The following is a 23,030-nucleotide window of genomic DNA, read 5'->3' as shown; positions in this document are numbered from 1 at the left end:
CATTTTTCACACTTACGGCCGATGCAGAATCCCCAGGATCATGTGATCAAAATTCAAAGGACCCGTATTTATGATGGTCGCATCATCCCGGGGGTGTGTGGGTGTGTCTCGTGATCCCCTTTTGCGACCTTCTGACAAGCTAAGATCCGCTTAACAACCATTTTATGAACTTAACAACTGAAGTGGCTCACTTAACCAATAATGGTGAGAAACGTCGTAAAATGAGGGCAACAGTCACTTAACAAATTTCTCACTTAGCAGAGTAAAATTTGGCTCTCAGTTGTGGTCATACGTTGAGGACTGACTAGCTGTAGCAGGTTGTAAATGTGTCGATTGCTCTTGACTAGTAACAATTTCTTCAGTGACTGTTCTAATTATGATGGAACCGGAAAAGGGACTTATGACTGGTCCTCGCACTTATGACCACTGCAGCATCCCCAGCGTCACGTGATCAAAACTCAGGGGCTTGGCTACTGACACATATTTATGAAGATTGTATGTGATCCCCATTTAAAAACCATTCAGCTGGCAAAGTCAATAAGGAAAACTGGATTTGTTTAACAATATAAAAGTTGTAAAATGGGGCGAACGACTTCCTTGCTTAGCAACAGAAATTCTGATTCCAACTGTAGTCAGTCGTGAGTCTACCTGTCATAGGAGACTTTTCTGACCTGGGCTTCCCAAAGGCACGAAGCCGACTCCTCATCCCGATAAAAAAACCTCTTTTATTTAGGTTACAGGGAATTCCTCTCCAGCAAAGTTTTTTAAGAGATTTGACAACTACAGACTTTTATCAGTCTTGGAGAGCTGCCAGGCCGATATCTTCCAAACTCCAAGCTGTAGCAGCAATTCCTTGGCAAGAAGTCAGGAACAGACCTTCACCCTAATATGAATTGAAGTAATTGTCTCCTGCAAACTCCATTCCCCTTTTGCTCCTCTTTATTCCCTATGGGAGGGGACATTCACTGTCTACCTTTACTCCCAAGTCGACCCCTGTTCTTTAGCAGTTTCCTTCGTCTGGCAACTCTGCGCATGCGCACAATGGGAACAGGCTCCAGCTGTTCTTCTGCCCCACTGATCTCCGACTCTGAAGGCAGCTGATAACTGGCATACGGTCCAGGCCTCCTCTCTGCCTCCAACACAGAGCCCTCATCAGAGCCTTCCCCAGACTCCAGGACTGGCCCATGTTCCTCCCCAACCTCCTCACTCTCCGAATCTGCTGCCAGATATGCTGGTGGGCCACGACAGAGACGATTTAATGATGCCAGCGATGGTTCCTGCCAATGAATTCCTCTGGTGATTGACATGTGACTTTTTTTTTTTGCAGGCAACTTCGCAAACGCTTCGAAAATAATTAACAAATGTCCCCTGTTCCTACGTGTTCCACCTACGAACATTGAAAAGTGGCATTTGTTTAAACCATGTGTTCCAACCTCTTTAGCAAATCTAAAATATCAAGGAGCCATTTGCTGGTTTGATCGCCTTTAATTAAAATCTGGCTGGGTTTTTTATTTATTTTTTATTTTCCAGTTCTGAGTACTGCCGTGTGACCGTAATAGATAAAATACAGGCAGGCCTCAACTTACGGCCAACTTACAGAGTCCAAGATGCCTGTTGCTAAGTGAGACATTTGTTAAGTGTGTTTGGCACCCGTTTTACGACCTTTCTTCCTGCGGTTGTTAAGGGAGTCACTGAAGTGGATAAGCAGCAGTGGGTTTCACTTATTTTTAGCACCAGTTCTCCCTTTGTGTATGTGGATACCTCTTGTGCATGTGCTTTGCTTGCACACATGCCTTCCGCGCATGCGCCCACCCTCAAAAATGTGACTAAATAGGACGGCATAGCACTGGGACAGATGGACAGGGAAACCCCACGATCTCCACTACCAGTTCGCCCAAACCGATCCAAAGCAGCTGAAACCAACTCTGTTGATAAGTTAGTAACCCAGTTGTGAAGGGAATGTGGCTTCCCACATTGACTTTGCTCGTCAGAAAGTTGCAAAAGGGGATATTGTGACTGTCATAAATGTGAACCAGGTGCCAAGCCTCTGAATTAAAATCTGCAACAGTCGTAAGTGTGTAACTCACCCGCAAGTCACTTTTTCCAGTGCCGTTCTAACTTTGAATGGCCACTAACTGACCTCTTGTAGGTTCGAGGACTGGCTGTACTGCAAAGGAACTTCCTATCTTGGAAGGAATGAGGTATTGTTTAATGGCCCCGAAACAAAACAAAAAAAGATTTATAGAGTTAGGATTTGTGACGTCCAGCCATATATAAAAACAACAGATTTTTGTGGTCAGCCCTTAATTAAACATGGAAAGGACATCATCCCAAATTGTTATGATAAAGCAACTGGTTTGTAATCTGGATGTATTAGTATCCATGAACAAACTTGATTACAATCCAATCTTAGATGTGGAAATGGAGCGTTTGTGAAAGCCACTTCTATCATAGTAAAAAAAAAAAAAAAACCAGCTTCAATATGAATTCTGTTCATTATCTCTCTTTTTTAATACATAATTTCATTTAAAAATGTTTAAAAGGAAGATAAAACTAATACAAACTAATATAAAGTAAGAAAATGGAAGAAATCAAAGCGAAAGCTAAAAGTACAAAAAAAGGAATGGGAGGAAAAATAGAAAAGAAAAGAAAATGCTACTGAGATTTACAACAGTTGTATGTACAATGATAACGTTACCTCTTACTTTTCATCATAACTCTCTTCTTTCTATAATCTACCCTGTCTGAACTGGAAATTGGTGATTTTTTTATTTGTTCCATATAAAAAGCCCTTAAGAGGTTTCCAATCAGCCTTAAAGTTGACTTTTCTCTGATCAAAAAAGTTAATTTAGCCATCTTTGAATCCGAAGAGAGGTGGAAGGGACCTTGGAGGTCTTCTAGTCCAACCCCCTGCTCAAGCCGGAGACCCTATGCCATTTTAGACAGTGTATCTTCTTAAAAGCCTCCAGTGAGCTCCCACAACTTCTGATGGCACACTGTCCCACTGGTAAATTGTCCTTGTTTAGCATCATCTTCCCAAATCATTCCTCCATGGTGAGTAATATGAATCTTTACATCCTTGTTCATACCGTAAAAAAATAAAGAGTATACAGAGCATGTGCAAATAATTCTGATGAAAGCTAATGAGGGAACCCATTCTTTTGAAGATGCTATTGCAGAAGGTCATTTTAGGATTTAAAAAAAGTGAAATATGTGCCCAAAAGATGGACATATCAAAGAAGAATGCATATAAGCACAAAGCTAACTATTATACCTGTCACTATTACTATCAAAAGTTTTTTTTTCCTATTCTTAACTTTTTCTTTCTTTCACTTAAGGTTGCTTTTGAAACAAATATTTTTGTGTAGTTCTGGAAAATCTCCCATAGGAGGCGCTGTGAGTCTATTGTTATCTTCTGAGTTTACTATTCAAGATCACCAAAAGTTCTTTTCAACTCTTAAAAGTAAATTCTTTAAAGTAGAAAAAAAAGGGGGGGGGATAAGTGGGTGGGCTTGTAATTTCAATATTAATTATGACAATCAGCTATCTGGAAGCACAGGTGAATAGGACAAGCATTAATGCTTAAATAATTCAATGTACTCCTATCTCAGTTCTTTTCAGTTTTGAACACAGGACCAATGCACTACAACTAGAATGATAACTGGGACTGCTACCTTTTAACACATCCTAAAATAAATCATGAGACACTAAAATATGTTTCCATTCTAAGGTAAATTTGGCCTGACATGTCAAAATATAAATTGGATTCCTAGAAAAAGCAGGACAGTAAATGTTCGGTGGCTCAGTGGCTAAGACGCTGGGCTTGTCAATCAGAAAGGTCAGCAATTCGGCGGTTCGAATCCCAAGCGCCGCATAACGGAGTGAGCTCCTGTTACGTGTCCCAGCTTCTGCCAACCTAGCAGTTCGAAAGTATGTAAAAAATGCAAGTAGAAAAATAGGAACCACCTTTGGTGGGAAGGGAACAGCGTTCTGTGTGCCTTCAGAGTTGAGTCATGACCAGTCATGACCAGCCACATGACCACAGAGACGTCTTCGGACAGCGCTGGCTCTTTGGCTTTGAAATGGAGATGAGCACCGCCCTCTAGAGTTGGGAACGACTAGCACATATGCACGAGGGGAAGCTTTATCGTAAGTGTTTGATATTTATTCCGTTTTCTCTTCCAAACTTTTCTTTTTCCAAATATATTTTCATTCTCTTTTTTATAAGGCTAGTCACATTTATATTTTTCAATGTACATCATAAACAGTTTTTAATCGAGAAAACATTCATTTCAGAATCTTAATAACAACCCATCAGACGGGGGAAGACAATGGAGTTACTCTGAAAGTGACAAATAAGGATGGCTGGCTGTGAAACAATTTTGTGAATTTAGTTATAGGAAGACAGATTCCAAGTGGCGGTCAGGAGAAATGTCCCAACAGAAAGAGTCAAAAATTTATCTCCAGATCAAGGTTTCTCAACCATGGGAGCTTTGAGACATGTGGACTTCAACTCCCAGAATTCCCCAGGGCAACATGCTAAGGAATTGAGATTATGACCATAGCATTAGAGAATTGAGTGGTGCAGCAGCTTAGAGATGAAGCTTTCGCCTCACAATCAGGAGGATGTGGGTTCGATCCTAGGTAGAGACAGATATTTCTCTCTCTGGGCACAATGAGAATATGTCTGCTGGGGAAAAAAACTCCTCATTGGCGACAGGAAGGGCATCTGGCCAGTAAACACTCAACTCTATTCAGTTGCCCAAACTCCACCCTGCAGGATTCGGAAGTGGCAGAGACACAGGGAGAAGAATAGTTGTCTGCCACACCTATTCATCTCCGCCCCCTGCCTTTTAACCCCAGAGCTATGATGGGGCTTAGCTAGCAGTGGTGGCTCTTCTGTCCCAAGGACCTGCCCATAGATTTCCATTGCTCTCCTCTCCTCTGCCTTCTGCGCATCCACACACCCACGCGTCCTCCTGCTTTGATTCGGCTGCCGGAAGAGTCAGCACCCGACAGGCCACAACAGAAGGAGGGAATGCTTGGGAAAATGAAAGTAAGTGCTGTGTCTTCTCCAGACGCTGCCTCAAGGTCACCCAGTTGAAAGAAGGAGGGGAGCTGCATACCAAACTGTGCTTGGATTCACCATTATGAAAACACCTTGCTTGAACCTCATTGGTTACACTGGGGTGGACAATGAAAGGGAGGGAAAAGGTAGAATCTAGAGATTGTGGTGCACGATTCTCCGTTCTGGCTTTGCAATACTGCAATAACACTCGACTCTAATAAAGCTATCGTTTCTATCTAGAGGTTGAAGTTGTGGCAGGACAGACACAACCTCTGACTTCCTCTGAAGCTTCCACGTCCTACGTGCGGCCTCTAGGATCAGCTAGCTTTCGATGATATGCAGAGGTTGTAGCCATCAGCTGCTGTTTGTGATTACCTTGTAAGGAGTCTTCCGTGCGGGATCTCTGCACCATTCCAGAGGTAGCGATGGACTTCTGCGATCCCACGACATTATCTATATTTGGCAGCTGAGTTGATTGATTTCTGGCAAGTACCTAGCATTGCTGAAGAGGCAACCTTTCCCTTTGCTGCACTGACATTCTGAAGAGCTTTGTGGGAGGACTGTTTCGTGGCACTCTGCCTCCTGGCCACAATCCAACCTCACTACCCTTCACATAAAGACTCAACCAGTATATCTCATGCCAATGGGCTGCCGTTAAAACTGTTGGCATCAGCACCATGGAGAGATAGTACCTTTGTGGCTTCGTATCTGTAGGAGAAGGAGTGGTGGAACCTGGAGGCGGAGTGAAAAGGGGAATCAGCTTAGAATCCCTACGTAGCCACAAAGGAACTAACTCTGAACTCCCTCGAATATCATTTATTTCACGATAACCCGCTACTGACCGTTAGTTGAGAAGATTCCTGTGTGTAGCCTTTTAGCAATATGTCAGGTGCAAAGAATCAGGACTGTATGCTAAGTTGCAGTTCAGAATATTTATGGTTCAACACTATGTACAAGAGAATCTAGTCCAGGGGTGGGATTCTACCAGTTCGGGTAGCTCTGAAGATCAGCTGGCAGCAAACTGGTTTGCTCCCACGAGCAAGTGGGCCCACCCGCCTACCCCTGCGCTTTAACTACCTTTATCTTCTCAACTGAGTCGTGCGGCGGAGTGGACTGGCGTACCTCAGCTGTTTTCCTTACCAGGCAGTAATCCGGAAGGTAAGGATTCTCTAAACTGTGCGTGAAGCGTGTGCTGAGCAAACCGGTTGTTAAACCAGTAGGATCCCATCCCTCATCTAGTCAACTAAAAGCTCAACACTAAACTGGCGCCAGGTAAGGATCAGCGGAATTCACGAGAGGTTGGATTTGGACCATTTGTGAGAAAGTAAGGACTCTGGGCTGATGACTCATTTGACTCCACCTCCCACTTCTGCTTGCTCTTGTCCGACAAAATCAGTTTAATTCAGGGGTGTCAAACTCAAGGCCTGCGGATTGGATTGGATTTATTGGATTTATATGCCGCCCTTCTCCCAAAGGACTCAGGGCGGCGTACAACATTAAAAAACACATATCACAAAAGTTAAAAGGAATCCGGTTTAGATCTGGCCTGCGGGATGCTTAGATCTGGCCCTTGGGGCTGCCTCAGTACCTCCGCCACACGCAGTCCTCCCGAGCGCCGTTTTCACTGGCGGAGGATTTCCAAAAGCCACCACAGCCGAAAATGGAGCTCGGGAGCATGTTTTCGCTGGCAGAGCACTTGGGCTGTCACAGGCGCTCCCAACACAAGTGACGTTGAACTGGCCACGCCCACCCTCACCACACACACACACACACACACACACACGGTCTCCCCCGAGGTCCAACACAACCCTGATGCGGCCCTCAATGAAATTAAGTTTGACAACCCTGGTTTAATTGGATCTTAACACGAGAAGAATCTGATCTTTTTGGCTGACTATGTGACAAACTATCATAATAATTTTATCTCAGATAGAAAACTTATTGGGGGAGTCCATAATAATGATGAAACAGTAATTTCCGTCCCATATTCTTGAGCTACTTGGGGGGGGGTATCCTTAAAGTAACTAGAAAAGGGATGGCACCAGTGGTGAGTCTCTACCGGTTCAGCTGGACCAGTAGTGGTTTGGCCAGCCAGGCCCCTGAACTGGTTCTCCCGGTAGCGCCATGGGCACCGCCATCTTGTTTTTACGTGTGCACAGAGCAATTTTTATTGTGCAATGTGCACCAAGCGAACCTGTGACTGCCGGAATGCACCCCTGGATGGCAGAGAGAGAAAGCAATCTAGGTCTCTGCTGTTCAATTATGAATATTTATTTCACTTACTTAATTTCTTTAATTTACTTTATTGCCAGAAGAGGCCAGAGCAGTTTATAAGAGGGCTATAAAAACAGAGACTATATGAACAAAACTGTCACAATAAAACCCACAATGCTTATTTATACATCCAAATAAAAATACGGCCAAGAAGAATGAGTCAGTAGAAGAATTGAAAAACAAATTTGAAAACATTCAAGGATGAAACCGCTGGTTAATTGAAATAAAAACTACTACTACAATCTGTCGGTTTAGCCGATTATTGAAAGTTTATTATACATTAAACTCCTGAACTTCATCACTACTTCAAGGATACAGAAATGTCTAACAAGGGGTGTTATTGTATACAAATTCAAAGACAGAACACTTTGAAAAATCAATGGATATCGACATGTCTTGGCAGCTGGTGAATACAACCTCTGTTATACACAGTCACATTCGAAAAGGAGCTAGTGAAGATAAGATGTACGGCCAGTATCTATGCAATGTCCCATTTTTATCTATTTATCCAGCTTCCTAACAACTCTTCCATTAAAAAGAAGAAAAACCACTTATTGAGATTCAAGTTCAAAAAACAAACAAACACAGAATTGTGGCCCTTTGGGAGATGGAAGAAATATAATGAAATCTTTCTGTTTCAATCACTCAAGGCCTGGACAAGCAAACCAGATTTTTTAACTTCTAGATATCACAAGGGGACGCGGCTCCTAAGACGCTGAGCTTGTCGATCAGAAAGGTCGACGGTTCGAATCCCTAGTGCCACGTAACAGAGTGAGCTCCCGTTCCTTGTCCCAGCTTCTGCCAACTTAGCAGTTCGAAAGCACGTAAAAATAAAATGCAGGTAGAAAAATAGGGACCACCTTTGGTGGGAAGGGAACAGCGTTCTCTGCATCTTCGGCGTTGAGTCATTCTGGCCACATGACCATGGAGACGTCTTTGGACAGCGCTGGCTCTTCGGCTTTGAAACAGAGATGAGCACCGCCCCCCCTAGAGTCAGGAACGACTAGCACATACGTGCAAGGGGAACCTTTACCGTTACCTTAGATATCACAAAGGTAATTATGAGGCCAGAGGCTAAAACATATGAAGAATGTTTTCAGGAATTGGATGTGTCTAGTCTAGTGAAAAAGAAGGACGAGGGGAGACATGATAGCAGTGTTCCAATATCTCAGGGGCTGCCCCAAAGAAGAGGGAATCGACCTATTCTCCAAAGCATCTGAGGGCAGGACAAGAAGCAACGGGTGGAAACTAACCAAGGAGAGAAGCAACCTGGAACTAAGGATGAATTTCCTGACAATGACAACAATTAATCAGTGGTCTTCAGAAGTTGTGGGTGCTCATTCCTGAAGGTTTTGAAGAAGAGATTGGAGAACCATTTGTCTGGAATGGTTCAGGGCTTCCTGCCTGAGCAGGGGGTTGGGCTAGAAGACCTCCAAGGTCCCTTCCAACTCTGTTATTCACTTATACCTTGGCAAGACTGACAGCTGTGGAGGTGAGATCATTAAACTGACTAAGAATAGTCGAGGCAGGTAACAGTTTCTGCAAGACTTCGCAACGCAAGTTTCTTTTTGACAGCACTTGTGAAGCTGGAAACGGTTACTCTGCATTTTGTGCCATTGCTGAGTTGTGCTGTCGGCACTAAATTTGGGGCTTTCCTTTAAGCCCCACCCCCCCAAAAAAACCAAAAACCCCCATGGTCTTCACAGCTCCCCCACTAGCTGTGAGTCACCGCCGTAGGCTTGCAGATACAACCATCTCAGCTTCTTCTCCCCTCCCTCCCACCATGAAACACTTCTCGTTCCTTGACAGGAAGCTGCTATAAGTCGCTTCGAGCATGAACACCTCCTTGTCAGCTGCTAGAAGGACGCCAAGACTTGAAAATGGGAGTTCAGAATGACATTTAGTCAGCCTAGAAAATCCAGTATTAGAAATTGCAGTGGCAAAATAGCTGCACTTTCCAATGGTTACGCTCCCTGGTTGTATGCAAAGACCCTACTTGTTGTGGTCCGCTGGAGGCCTTTGGAGCTGGCAGCAGATTCGGAGAGTGAGGAGGGTTGGGGAGGAACCTGGGCCAATCCTGGAGTCTGGGGAAGGCTCGTATGAGGGCTCTGCATCGGAGGCAGAGAGGGGGCCACGGCCATATGGAAGTTATGTGCTGCCTCTGAAACCTCCGGAGTCTGACATCAGCGAGGCAGAGGAACAAGAGGAGCCTGTTCCCAGTGCACACATGAGCAGAGCTGCCAGAAGGCAAGAACAGTTAAGAGAAAAGGAGTAAGGCTTGGAGATGACTGGCCCCTCCCATGGGACATAAAAGAGGAGCAAATGGATTTGAGCCTTTGCAGGGAGCAACTTGGTTCGTTCTGCTCGGCTTAAACTCTGAAGCTCCGTTTGACTCGGTGCTTTGTTTGGCCTTGCAAGAACTAATTGGCAATGAGGTCTCTGGCAGCGCTTCAAGGGAGATAAAGGTGGGTGCTTATCAGCCTTACCCTGAAAGACTGTGGAAGACTTCTGACTGAGGCAAACTGTTTGTGACTCATTACGGGCAGTGAATGAACATAATTTGAGTTTTTGGGACTAAGCATGTGAGTTTTACTGTCTCAGGAAGCCTAGGCCAGAACGCTACTTACAGCAGGGACTTTCCTTAAGAGCAGGAGTGTCATACTCAAGCCCTGTGTGCTGGAAGCGGCCTGCGATATGGTCGGATTTGGGCCAGCTGGGCTGTCCTAACTACCCAGTGCGAAGGGGAAAGATCGGGCCAGCGTAGCTTCAGCCTGGTCTACCCAATGTGAAGAGGAAACATGCCAGCAGTTTAGGGAGTGGCATCAAGCTGGCCACACCCACCCAGTTGCCCATGCCCCCCTGGTTGCCATGCCCCCCCCAGGGTCAACCATAGCCCTGACGAAATTGAGTTTGACACCCCTGCTTCAGAGGAACGGTTCCTCCTGAAGACTGTGTCAGGGTTCCAAATAGCATCCAAAAGTAAATCAGAGTCCAAGGCAAAGTATTGCTCAAAGTTCCAATTTACGAAGAGAGCCATGTTGGCACATCTGGGAAAACCTGAATCTGAAAGCTTCCCGGTTTCCCCCACCCAGTTGAAAGTCCAAGATCTTGCCCCCACACCCACAAGTCCATCCCATGGTCCAATCTCCCACTGCCACGAAGACAGATTCCTCCCATCCAGTTCCGGTCAGGTGCAGAGGTGCCACAAGAGACGCCTAGAGAGTCGTTGGAGATCCTCCCGTTCCGAATTTGACCGAGCACAGGCACGAGCATATTTGAAGACGTACCTTGTGGCATTAAGAGCGGCCAAACGTCAACATTGTGCCGCTCTTATTGCGTCTGCAGATAACCGCCCTGCTGCCCTGTTTCGGGTAACCCGTTCCCTCTTGTTTGAGAGACCACGGGAAGCCCCATTACAGGGCAGAGCAGAGGAGTTTGGGAATTATCTACAGGATAAAGTCGCTCAAATCCGGATGGGATGGACCCCTTTCAGTGATTCAGTAGAGACGCCCGTTGCGAGTCTTGAGGGACCGCTTTGGGAGGAGTTCGACTCGGTTGCCATCGAGGATTTGGACAGGTTGCGTGGACGTCTGCGACCTACCACATGTTTATTGGACCCGTGTCCCTCCTGGCTTGTACTGGCATCCTGGGAGGTTACGCGCGACTGGCTCCTGGGCCTGGTGAACGCCTCGCTGGGTGAGGGTTCTCTACCGGCCGCCTTGAAAGAGGCGGTGGTGAGGCCCCTGCTCAAGAAGCCTTCCCTGGACCCAACGGACCTAGTCAATTATCGTCCAGTCTCCAACCTTCCTTTTTTAGCGAAGGTTGTAGAGAGTGTGGTAGCACAGCAGTTCCCACGTCACCTGGAGGAAAATGATTATCTAGACCCGCGCCAGTCCGGCTTCCGACCCGGGCACAGCACAGAGACGGCCTTGGTCGCATTGGTTGATGATCTCTGGAGGGCCAGAGATAGGGGTTGTTCCTCTATCCTGGTCCTATTAGATCTCTCGGCGGCGTTCGATACCATCGACCATGGTATCCTGTTGCACCGGCTAGAGGGGCTGGGAGTCAGGGGCACCGTCTTACGGTGGTTTGGCTCCTACCTCTCTGATCGGACGCAACGTGTGTTGACAGGGGAGCAGAGTTCGACCCGGAGGCCACTCACATGTGGAGTGCCACAGGGATCGGTACTCTCGCCTCTCCTGTTCAACACATATATGAAACCGCTGGGCGAGATCATCCGTGGTTTTGGGGTGGGATATCATCTGTATGCTGATGATACTCAGCTATACATTTCCACCCCGAACCACCCCAATGAGGCCGTCGAAATGATGTCCCGGTGTCTGGAGGCCGTACGGGTCTGGATGGATGGCAACCGACTAAAACTCAACCCTTCCAAGACGGAGTGGCTGTGGCTTCCGGCCTCCCGGTTCAACCAGGTGTTTCCATCTCTGGCCATCGGGGGCGTCCAACTAGCCCCCATGGAACAGGTGCGCAATTTGGGCGTCCTCCTGGATGCCCGGCTGTCCATGGATAACCATGTAACAGCCGTGGCAAGGGGGGCGTTCCATCAGGTCCGCCTGATGCGCCAATTGCGCCCCTTATTGGACCGGGATGCCCTACGCACAGTCACCCATGCGCTAGTGACGTCTCGCCTGGATTACTGCAATGCTCTCTACATGGGGCTTCCCTTGAGATGCACTCGGAGACTACAGTTGGTCCAGAACGCGGCCGCGCGGGTGATTATGGGGAGGACTAGGTACTCCCCTGTAACACCTCTCCTGCGCGAGCTGCACTGGCTTCCTGTGGTCTACCGAGTGCGTTTCAAGGTTTTGATTATGATCTTTAAAGCGCTTCATGGCACAGGGCCTAGTTATATGCAGGATCGCATCCTGCCCCACACATCCCTACGACCAATTCGCTCACACAGAGAGGGACTTCTCCGGGTGCCGTCCGCCAAACAGTGCCGGGGGGCGACACCCAGGAGCAGAGCCTTCTCTGTGGTGGGCCCAGCCCTGTGGAATGACCTCCCCCGTGACATCAGGATTACTTCCGATCTCCGCTCCTTCCGTGTTCAGCTGAAGACCCACCTCTTTCAATTATCTGGCCTGGCTCAATCGTAATTATTCTTATTCCTCCTAACTGTTTTTAAATTGTATTTTAAACGTTAAATCTTAATTTTTATATTGGGTTTTTACAATTGGGGTATTTTAATGCGGGTTTTTTAACTGTCTATATGATGTAAATTGTTTACCTCCTCCGAGTCCGTGTTTGTGTATCTGTATGTATGTTCTGTATGTACGCCTATGTGTTTTATATATTTTCTATGTTTTATATGCCCCATTGTACGCCGCCCCGAGTCCTACTTGGAAAGGGAGCGGCTAATAAATTCAAACTTATTATTATTATTATTATTATTATTATCTTATTATTACTTATTACAAAGGATGACCTTGGCTTTCTAGACAGAATTTTGTTATGGCTACATATCATCTAGCACCGTACAATCCCCCCTCCCATTTTCCCACCATAGAATATGCATAGTAGAATAATAGAAAGTGTGGCAGGCCAAAGATCCAATAGAAAAGATGGATGCAGGCCTGACAGACTGCAGCAGAAGGAAACACCGCATCTCCTCAGCTACGGGCCAGCTGGAGAGGGTATATATAAGAAGCTGAAAACCCACAGGGTAAATTGTGTTGCTGCCCACCAAGGCTGAGTCGATGCGGGAAGAGGTCCAAGGTACATGTGCTAAAAATACATCATAAAGATTGTGAACTAAATCAGACCAGTTTTGTTTACAGTCCATTGAGATGAGTGAATAAATTTCTTTCTTTTTTTTAAAAAAAGAGAAAACTGTCCCCTCTCTGCTCCTTTCCTAACAGTCATTCTTTTTGTAAATCTAAATGGGGATGTTGAAAGAAAGCCAAACTCTAAATATAAAAGAAGGAGCCAGCAAAGAAGTTCTAACTCAAAGGAGGGAGAGAGAGAAAGGAGGAGGAGTTGAGCTCTCCATCTTTCCCGTATGTACCGGAGTAAGAAGCGTGGAATTGAATGGGGTTTACGTAGAATAGAATGACAGAGTTGGAAGGGACCTTGGAGGTCTTCTAGTCCAACCCCTCTGCTTAGGCAGGAAACCCTACACCACTTCAGACAATTGGTTATCCATTTTTCTTCTTGAAAACTTCCAGTGTTGGAGCATTCGCAACTTCTGGAGGCAAGCTGTTCCACTGATTAATTGTTCTCACTGTCTGGAAATTTCTCCTTAGTTCGAAGTTGCTTCTCTCCTTGGTTAGTTTCCATCCATTGCTTCCTGTCCTGCCCTCAGGTATTTTGAGAGTAGCTTGACTCCTTCTTCTTTGGGGAAACTCCTGAGATATTGAAAAATTGCAATCGCGTCTCCCCTAATCCTTCTGAGTAAGCAATTTGGGCTGCGTGATATTTCCTACAGAAATAGCAGGCTGATGCACTGGCTGTATTTCTATGAGAGGAATGATCTGATGGAAATCTGGACTTCAGCCATCTATCATATCTTTCTAAAAGTGTACCACTGTAATGATATGTAGGCAGGGCCAAAATACTTCTCACAATAAAATAAATGACAGTTGCTTCCCATTCAATTTTTCTATGGAGATTCTTGGATTGCACTGATGATGTCACCTAGTTGGGTCATGAAACGTCTGCAAGAAAACAACCAAGCACCAAGGACCCCAAAGTTGCTGTTGTCCTCCTCCCCCTCCTCCCCCCTCCTCCTCCTCCTCCTCTTCCTCCTCCTCCTCCAATCCCATTCCTTTCTAGCACTGATGATGTTACCTAGATGACTGCAAGAAAACCATCAAGCTCAGAGAGTACCAAGGCCCCCACTGTCCTCCTCCTCCTCCCTTCTTGTACTGATGATGTCACCTAGTTGGGTCATGAAACGTCTGCAAGAAAACAATCAAGCTCAGAGAGCACCAAGGACCCCACAAACATTGTCCTCCTTCTGCGACAGATACACAAATCCTGCAGGCTTTCAAAAGCTAACTAAATTTAGACATTCAAGAGCCTTCTGATCAGAGGTGGGTTGCTGCCCCCATTACTGCTAGTTTTATCCATCCATATAATTACATCCATCTACTCCTATCCATCCATCCATCCATCATCTATCCATCCATACCTACCAATCTGTCCATCTGTCATCTATCTATCTATCTATCTATCTATCTATCTATCTATCTATCTATCTATCTATCATCTATCCATCCATCCATCCATCCATCCATCCATCCATCCATCTATCCATCCATACCTACCAATCTGTCCATCCATCCATCATCTCTCTCTCTCTCAGTCTATCTATCTATCCATCCACCCATCCATTTACATCCATCTATTCCTATCCGTCTATCCGTCCGTCCGTCTATCCACATCATCTATCCATCCATACCTACCAATCTGTCCATCCATCATCTATCTATCTATCTATCTATCTATCTATCTATCTATCTATCTATCTATCTATCTATCATCATCTATCTATCATCTATCTATCTATCTATCTATCTATCTATCTATCTATCTATCTATCTATCTATCTATTCTTCTATCTATCTATCCATCCATTTATCCATCCATCTATTTACATCCATCCATCCATCATCTATCCATCCATACCTACCAATCTGTCCATCTGTCATCTATCTATCATCTATCTATCTATCTATCTATCTATCTATCTATCTATCTATCTATCATCTATCTATCTATCTATCTATTCTTCTATCTATCTATCCATCCATTTATCCATCCATCTATTTACATCCATCCATCCATCATCTATCCATCCATACCTACCAATCTGTCCATCCATCATCTATCTATCTATCTATCTATCTATCTATCATCTATCTATCTATCTATCTATCTATCTATCTATCTATCTATCTATCTATCTATTCTTCTATCTATCTATCCATCCATTTATCCATCCATCTATTTACATCCATCCATCCATCATCTATCCATCCATACCTACCAATCTGTCCATCCATCATCTATCTATCTATCTATCTATCTATCTATCTATCTATCTATCTATCTATCTATCATCTATCTATCTATCTATCTATCTATCTATCTATCTATCTATTCTTCTATCTATCTATCCATCCATTTATCCATCCATCTATTTACATCCATCCATCCATCATCTATCCATCCATACCTACCAATCTGTCCATCCATCATCTATCTATCTATCTATCTATCTATCTATCTATCTATCTATCTATCATCTATCTATCTATCTATCTATCTATCTATCTATTCTTCTATCTATCTATCCATCCATTTATCCATCCATCTATTTACATCCATCCATCCATCATCTATCCATCCATACCTACCAATCTGTCCATCCATCATCTATCTATCTATCTATCTATCTATCTATCTATCTATCTATCTATCTATCTATCTATCTATCATCTATCTATCTATCTATCTATCTATCTATCTATCTATCTATTCTTCTATCTATCTATCCATCCATTTATCCATCCATCTATTTACATCCATCCATCCATCATCTATCCATCCATACCTACCAATCTGTCCATCTGTCATCTATCTATCTATCTATCTATCTATCTATCTATCTATCTATCTATCTATCCATCCATCCATCCACCCATATCTCTCTGCTTGCCCCCCCCCCCGACTTTTTTCGACCCAGCTGTCCGCCATAAACACCATCCTATACCGACATTGCAACAACAACAAAAAATATGAGAAATGTTTACATCCTCATCCACGAAACGTCTGCAGGAAAACCAGCAAGGTCAGAGAACATCAAGGACCCTCCAATTCAACCTTCAAATACAAAGATTATCTCCTATGGCAATTTATTATCCTCCTCTTTTGTACTTCCGGATAGAAGGATTTGAACTATTACAGAGACAAGACACGTCTTCGGTCCCTGCCGCTATTGTACCATATGGTCGGATGGCTGCTTTTTACTATTTCCTCTCCAGTTCTTGCACTTACAAAGCAGCAGCTGTACACAACCATGAATGAACGAAGCGACGAGAACAGAACACTTTGTCCCCGGATTCACAGCTAGAGAAGCTGTGCGCAGAATTAAATATATTCATCGCAAGACGGGCCTTAAAATATTGCAAAGCTTTACAAGATCTCTGGCAACCTTCTTTGGATAACCCTGTGAATTAATTTCTCGGTGCTCTGCTGGGAGGATGAGTTATGGGGAAGGAGACGGAAATTCCCCTTCAGCGTGTAGTACAGAATTCAGATTTATGGGCGGAGGAGCATGTTTACGACACCTTTACGAAGCCTTCTCAGGGAGATGAGGCGGAAATAATTAAGCAAGCGGTCGAGAGGCTATCGAGGTATCGAGCATCGCACATTCCTCTGGGATCTAAAATCCTTGTCAAAACGTAGACCACACGCGTTTCCCAAGAAGGAGCTCTCACAAGCAGGGATGGGGCTATTTGGGGTTCCATCATGGAGGGGAAAAGGGGTGCCTGAGAGATGGATCTGCGTACTTGCACATAAGGGAGAAATCATGAGTGTGGATTTATTTATTAGAGGGAGTTTTATAGCTCCTGATCAAGATAACAGAACTGGAGAAGAACACCTCCACGGTCCTTTCCAGCTTCTGTTCTGTTCTGTTCTGCTCTACTCTACTCTGCTCTATTCTACTATTCTACTCTACTCTGCCCTACCCTACCCTTCCCTTCCCTTCCCTTCCACTCCACTCCACTCTACTCTACTCCACTGCACTCTGAGTTCTATTCTGCATTCTATCCCATCCCATTCTATATTCTCTTCTCTTCTCTTCTCTTCTCTTCTCTTCTCCACTTCCCTTCCCTCCCCTTCCATTTTCCTATTCTATTCTATTTTATTCTATTCTATTCTGTTCTATTCTATTCTATATTCTCTTCTCTTCTCCACTTCCCTCCCCTTCCATTTTCCTATTCTATTCTATTTTATTCTGTTCTGTTCTATTCTATTCTATATTCTCTTCTCTTCTCCCCTTCCCTCCCCTTCCATTTTTCTATTCTATTCTGCTCTGCTCTGCTCTGCTCTGCTCAATTCCACATTCTATTCTGTCCTGTCCTGACCATGTCCAGATATTGGGTTTTACAGTGAAGATCCCAAAATGAATTCCACGAAAGATTATCTCAGAGCCAGGATGGTTTCCAGAGCTTTATAAGGATCACAGCGCAGACATGCATTATTATGTACGCATTGCCAATTTGTATTTGCTTTTTTTAAAAAAAAAGATGAATTCAAACTGATACTCACAATTGCATAACCAGGTACAGATGGCTTGAGCTCTCATAAATGTCTTCCAGGGCCACAATGTTTTCATGCTTGATCCTAGAGAAAAGAGAGTAAAAGAAGGTTAAAAACTATGCACCCATGGAAGGTACATTTGTATAAATGAGCCAGATGGGCGATCTGGAGCCAGTCGTACCCGCTCAGTCCTCAGAAGCAGGCAATGGCAAGCCAGAAATCTGGCCAAGAAAACTGCAAGGATTCGTCCACTAGGAGTCAATGCTGACTCAGAACGAGACTCAAGATAATGTTGTGGCCTGCCAGTGAAGCTGGCAGCAGATTCAGACACTGAGGAGGTTGGGGAGGAACCTGGGCCAGTCCTGGAGTCTGGGGAAGGCTCTGAAGAGGGCTCTGTGTCGGAGGCAGAGAGGGGGCCAGGGCCGTCCGACAGTTATCAGCTGCCTTCGGAGTCGGAGATCAGTGAGGCAGAAGAACAGCTGGAGCCTGTTCCCAGTGTACGCATGCACAGAGTTGCCAGACAAAGGGAACAGCTAAAGAACAGGGGTCCACTTGGGAGTATGGCCACAGGTGGACGATGAATGGCCCCTCCCAGAGGAAATAAAAGAGGAGAGAAAGGGGAGTGGAGTTTGCAGGAGACAATTAGTTCGCTTCATTGGTTTGGGACTCTCTGAGAGTCCTTGCCAAGTTCTGCAGATATTGGCCTGGCAGCTCTCCAAGCCAGAGAAGGTCTGTGACTGTAAATCCTCCCTCGAAAGACTTTGCTGGATGTGAACGAGCAGAATTCACAGGAAATTAATAAAATGGGTTTTTGTCAGGACCAGGAGTTTGCTTCAGGCTCTTGGGAAGCCTCGGCCAGAACAGATGTCCATTTATCTATAGTATACAAAAGCCCATTAACCTTTTTCTTGCAAGGTTAAGAGGCTCTTCTGGAAGATTAAACAGCAGGGGGCAGCATCCGATTAACCATGGCTAGGTTCAAAGTTTAAGCAGGCTTTGGAGACTAAATTAACACCAGGAGAAATCTCAACACTCCAAAACAGACGGAGAAGTCAAACACATGGTATATAAGCCAACAGAAAGCTATTTTTTGCATTTGGGGGAAGGCCTGGAGGTGTTTCCGAGATCACCCAAGAGTCAAGCTGACACTTGAAGAAGACTTTGAAAACATGGTCAGTTGTTCAAGCATCTGCTTTCTACCGATCCAAACAATTCAGGCAGATGCTTTTGGAACTCAACGCAATTAAACAGGCTGGGAAGGGTGTTGATAATTGGGCTCATAGATTCAAAATCAGCTCCTGTCTGAAAATTTATCCCAAGCGCTGGCTTGAATACATTCTGGTACTCAACCATTTTGAAAACTGATCTGACAATTATAAGGCACTTAGCTGAAGAAACACAGAAATGTCTGTAGTAAATAAATATTATGCTATACACAGAAATTATAATCCAGAAATATTGTACGAGCTGTCTATCTGGACAGAATAATTTTATATTTCATTCTGTTATACCATACCATACTATGTCTAACTATAGGCAGAGGTAACATTCAAGAGATAAAGGTTCCCCTCGCACATATGTGCTAGTCATTCCCGACTCTAGGGGGCGGTGCTCATCTCCATTTCAAAGCCCAAGAGCCAGCGCTGTCCAAAGACGTCTCCATAGTCCTGTGGCCACATGACTCAATGCTGAAGGCGCACAGAATGCTGTGACCTTCCCACCAACGGTGGTTCCTATTTTTCTACTTGCATTTTTTACTTGCTTTCGTACTGCTAGGTTGGCAGAAGCTGGGACAAGTAATGGGAGCTCACTCCATTATGCGGCACTAGGGATTCGAACCGCCGACCTTTCTAATCGACAAGCTCAGTTTCGTGTGATTTTATGATTTTGAACATTTTTTAAAGTTAATATCTTCAATCATCTACAGGTCTTCGGTTACTAAGCAAAAAGGCTATTCAGTTACTCCTGTTGGAAGTAAAATCTGGCTCGTATCGAAAGACGCTGGAGAAATGAATTGGAGACAGGCTGCATTTTGGAAAGGAGGTCTCTGTTTATTTAGGAATGAGAAGCGAAGAAAGACAGCAATCAGTTCTGGGGCAGCTGAAAAAAACAGTCTGGTGAGCGGATGGGCATTTATATGGTTCTCGGTGTGACTTAGATGCTCAGGGTCATTGTAAAATGTATTTATATCTGTGCTTGAGTGTGCCCTTTTAATATACTAATTCTTGTTGCCTGACTCCTATTGTGGCTGGGAGGTTGTGCCCTGGCCTTGGAGCTGGGTGGGGGAATGTAGATTTGAGGTGTCTTTCTCTCTCTACTTTTTAATCTGATCAGTTCCAGCATTCTCTGGAGGCTGTAGCTGTGAAGGCGTTTGGTTTATGAATGGAGTAGCTTGTGGAACTAAATGTCCATTCACAGGGGCTAGCCACTTGAGTGGTTTTACTTCAGGGAGGCCTTTTCTCTTCCGAAGGCGGGGGGGGGGATTTCTCTGCTAATATGGGGGCTTTTTTATATTAAAGGGAGGGGGGGTTGGAATTCTCCCTACATGCCCAATTCTATGTGGGTTTATTTTGCCACGGTTGTTAAGCCGTTGTTAATTGAATTGGGTGCACATTCATTGAATCCGGCTTCTCCCAGAGACTTTGCTTGTCAGCTGGGAAGATCCCAGACGGAGATCACGTGATTCTGGGATTCTGCAACCATCGTCACCACCTGTTGGCTGCCGGCACCCAAATTTTGATCACACGATTGTGAAGACGCTACGACAGTTGTTAAGTGCAAATACCAGTTGTGAGTCAGTGCTGTGGTCACTCTGAACAGTCCCTAAATGAATGGCTGTAAATCAAAGGATTATCTGCATTAGGACGCAATAGCTCAGTGGCTAAGACGCTGAGCTTGTCGATCAGAAAGGTCAGCAGTTCAGCAGTTTGAATCCCGCGTAACGGAGTGAGCTCCCGTGACTTGTCCCAGCTTCTGCCAACTTAGCAGTTTGAAAGCAGGATAAAAATGCAAGTAGAAAAATAGGAACCACCTTTGATGGGAAGTTAACAGCGTTCGGTGTGCCTTCGGCGTTGAGTCATGCCGGCCACATGACCACGGAGACGTCTTTGGACAGCGCTGGCTCTTTGGCTTTGAAACGGAGATGAGCACCGCCCCCTAGAGTCAGGAACGACTAGCAAAAATGTGCAAGGAGGAACCTTTATCTTTTATACTTTAAACACATTTCTTTAAAGTAAAAATTTGTTCCAAAACTGTTTCCGGAAGATATAAATTTATTACAAAAAAGAGAGAAAAGTCTGTGCAAATATTTCTATAAAATTGACAATGTTCCCATACTTACAGATTTGCCTAACAGATGCTCTCATTATGGTATCTTTCCTATTGTGTTCATTTCGGTACACAATTTCCTTAATGTATCTAAAATATTCTTTTTCTAAAAAAAAAGTCCTAGTCCCAATCATGTTTATTTGATAGCAACACTTGCTCTAAAATTCGAGCGGAACCGTTTTTGGGCTTTACTCCAGTGGTGAAATTCAAATGTTTTCACTACCGGTTCTGTGGGCTATTCCTTGGTGGGCGGGGCAGGGGAAGGATACTGCAAAATCCCCTCCCCACTTGGGGGCCAGCCGGAGGTGGCATCTGCCGGTTCTCCGAACTACTCAAAATTTCCCCTACCGGTTCTCCAGAACCTGTCAGAACCGGCTGGATTTCAGCCCTGTTTTACTCTCAAACCAAACCAGCATAGGGTCTTCTCTCTAGGAAAACATACCTATCCCTTCTCTTCCTTTCTGGGGCGAGTGGCAGTGGTGGGTTCCGGTCCCTTCGCAACCGGTACGCTGCGACGGGGCCGGGCGTCCACCATGGGCACATGCGCTGCGCACGCATGCGCACCCACCGCCCTGTGACGCTTCAGCTGCTTGGCGGAGTGTCGCACAGGCGCCGTATGCTGGGCCCCTGTGCACAAATGGCCCACTATCTTAAAAAGAGGCAAGAAACGAGGGGGGGGGCAATGGAAACACCATTCCGGTACAGTGGCAGCTGCTCCCAGCTGCCACTGGTGCATCCATGCCAGGGCGTATCGCCAAGAACCCACCAGTGGTGAGTGGTGCTCTTCCTACAGTGGGGAAAAAGTCATAAGCCAAAGAAATTAAAAGTTTAAGGCATATTGTTAAATCTAGCATCCTTGGAGATTATTTGGTATGCTTCTTTAGACCTTCCAATCATGGTTTCCTCTACAACACATTGAGAAGGCCATTTGATCTACTTCCTTTTAGTCTTTGCATTTTGCATCTCTCAGCTTTGACCTCTGAACTTTCTTAGTTTTCAATCTTCCTCTTGACCCGTTGGCTTTTTCTTCTTTTAATCTTTCTGAAATCCATCCCTCATTCCTTCTTTTCTACGCATACTGTACGTCTTCTATACTGTCCCTTACTTTGAATCTAATACAAACATTCATTTATCATCACTTCTCTCTTTCCTTCCTTCCTCTTCCCTTTTTCCTTTCTTCCTTCTTTCCTTCCTTCCCTTCTCTTCCCTTTTTCCTTCCTTCCCTTCTCTTCCTTTTTTCCTTCCTTCCTTTTCCCTTTTTCCTTCCTTCCTTCCTTCCTTCCTTCCTTCCTTCCTTCCTTCTTTTTTCTTTCTTCCCTCCTCTTCCCCTTTTCCTTTCTTCCCTTCTCTTCCATTTTTCTTTCCTTCCTTCCTCTTCCCTTTTTCTTCTTCCTTCCTTCCTTGCCTTCCCTTTTTCCTTCCTTCCTTCCCTTCTCTTCCCTTCCTTCCTTCCTCTTTCCTCTCCTCCCTCCCCCTTCCCTTTCTTTTCCTTTCTCCCTCCCTCCCCCCTCCCTCTTTCTTTCTTTCTTTCTTTCTTTCTTTCTTTCTTTCTTTCTTTCTTTCTTTCTTTCTTGTTTCTTTGTCACACATCCCATTCAACTTGCTTTTATGTTTCTCTGCCACCCCCCCATCCATCACAAATTCTTAGATATCCATTTTTATTTCCAGCAAAAACAATCGATTCCTTTGCAGCAAACTGCACACCCATCCATTGCCTATAGAACCCTTTCCAATCAATGCTTCATCTTGAAAGTATCCATCAGATTCTAGGGTTTTTTTTTTTTTTGTTTAAAAAAAACGGCCCCAAAGGGAGGGGGTGAGTCACCATGCCTTACACAGAAGGGCTGAAGGGCTGCGGAGAAAATTAAACGCTGCAAGGTAATCGACAAAAGTAGATAATTACCACAAAAATAATTCATTGTTCCCAGTCAATCTAAGACAAGTTGAAATGAAGCCACTTCCTTTATGGAAAAGGGGGAAGAATGAGAAAAGGCAATTAGTCTAAGATCCTGGGCGATGCTCAAGAGAGTTTAGCGTTGCCAAAGCTGAAATTGTATTTTGCAACTTTGGT

At 44.8% G+C, this 23,030-nt stretch overlaps 1 protein-coding gene across 2 annotated transcripts in view; it reads right to left on the bottom strand.

The window, feature by feature from the left end:
- CAMK1D (calcium/calmodulin dependent protein kinase ID) overlaps positions 1 to 23,030 on the bottom strand; it is a 130,167-nt gene that overhangs the window by 18,384 nt on the left and 88,753 nt on the right. For both annotated transcript variants that reach the window (XM_081957576.1, XM_081957577.1), the window contains exon 3: positions 17,642 to 17,716. In XM_081957576.1, coding sequence (XP_081813702.1) covers positions 17,642 to 17,716 — 75 coding nt within the window. The remainder of the gene's footprint in view (positions 1 to 17,641; positions 17,717 to 23,030) is intronic.

This window comes from Natrix helvetica, assembly GCF_964273705.1.
Source record: "Natrix helvetica genome assembly, chromosome: 6".
Lineage (NCBI taxonomy): Eukaryota > Metazoa > Chordata > Lepidosauria > Squamata > Natricidae > Natrix > Natrix helvetica.
The sequence above is the reverse complement of the archived record's forward strand: the minus strand, read 5'-3'. Positions and strand labels throughout refer to the sequence as shown.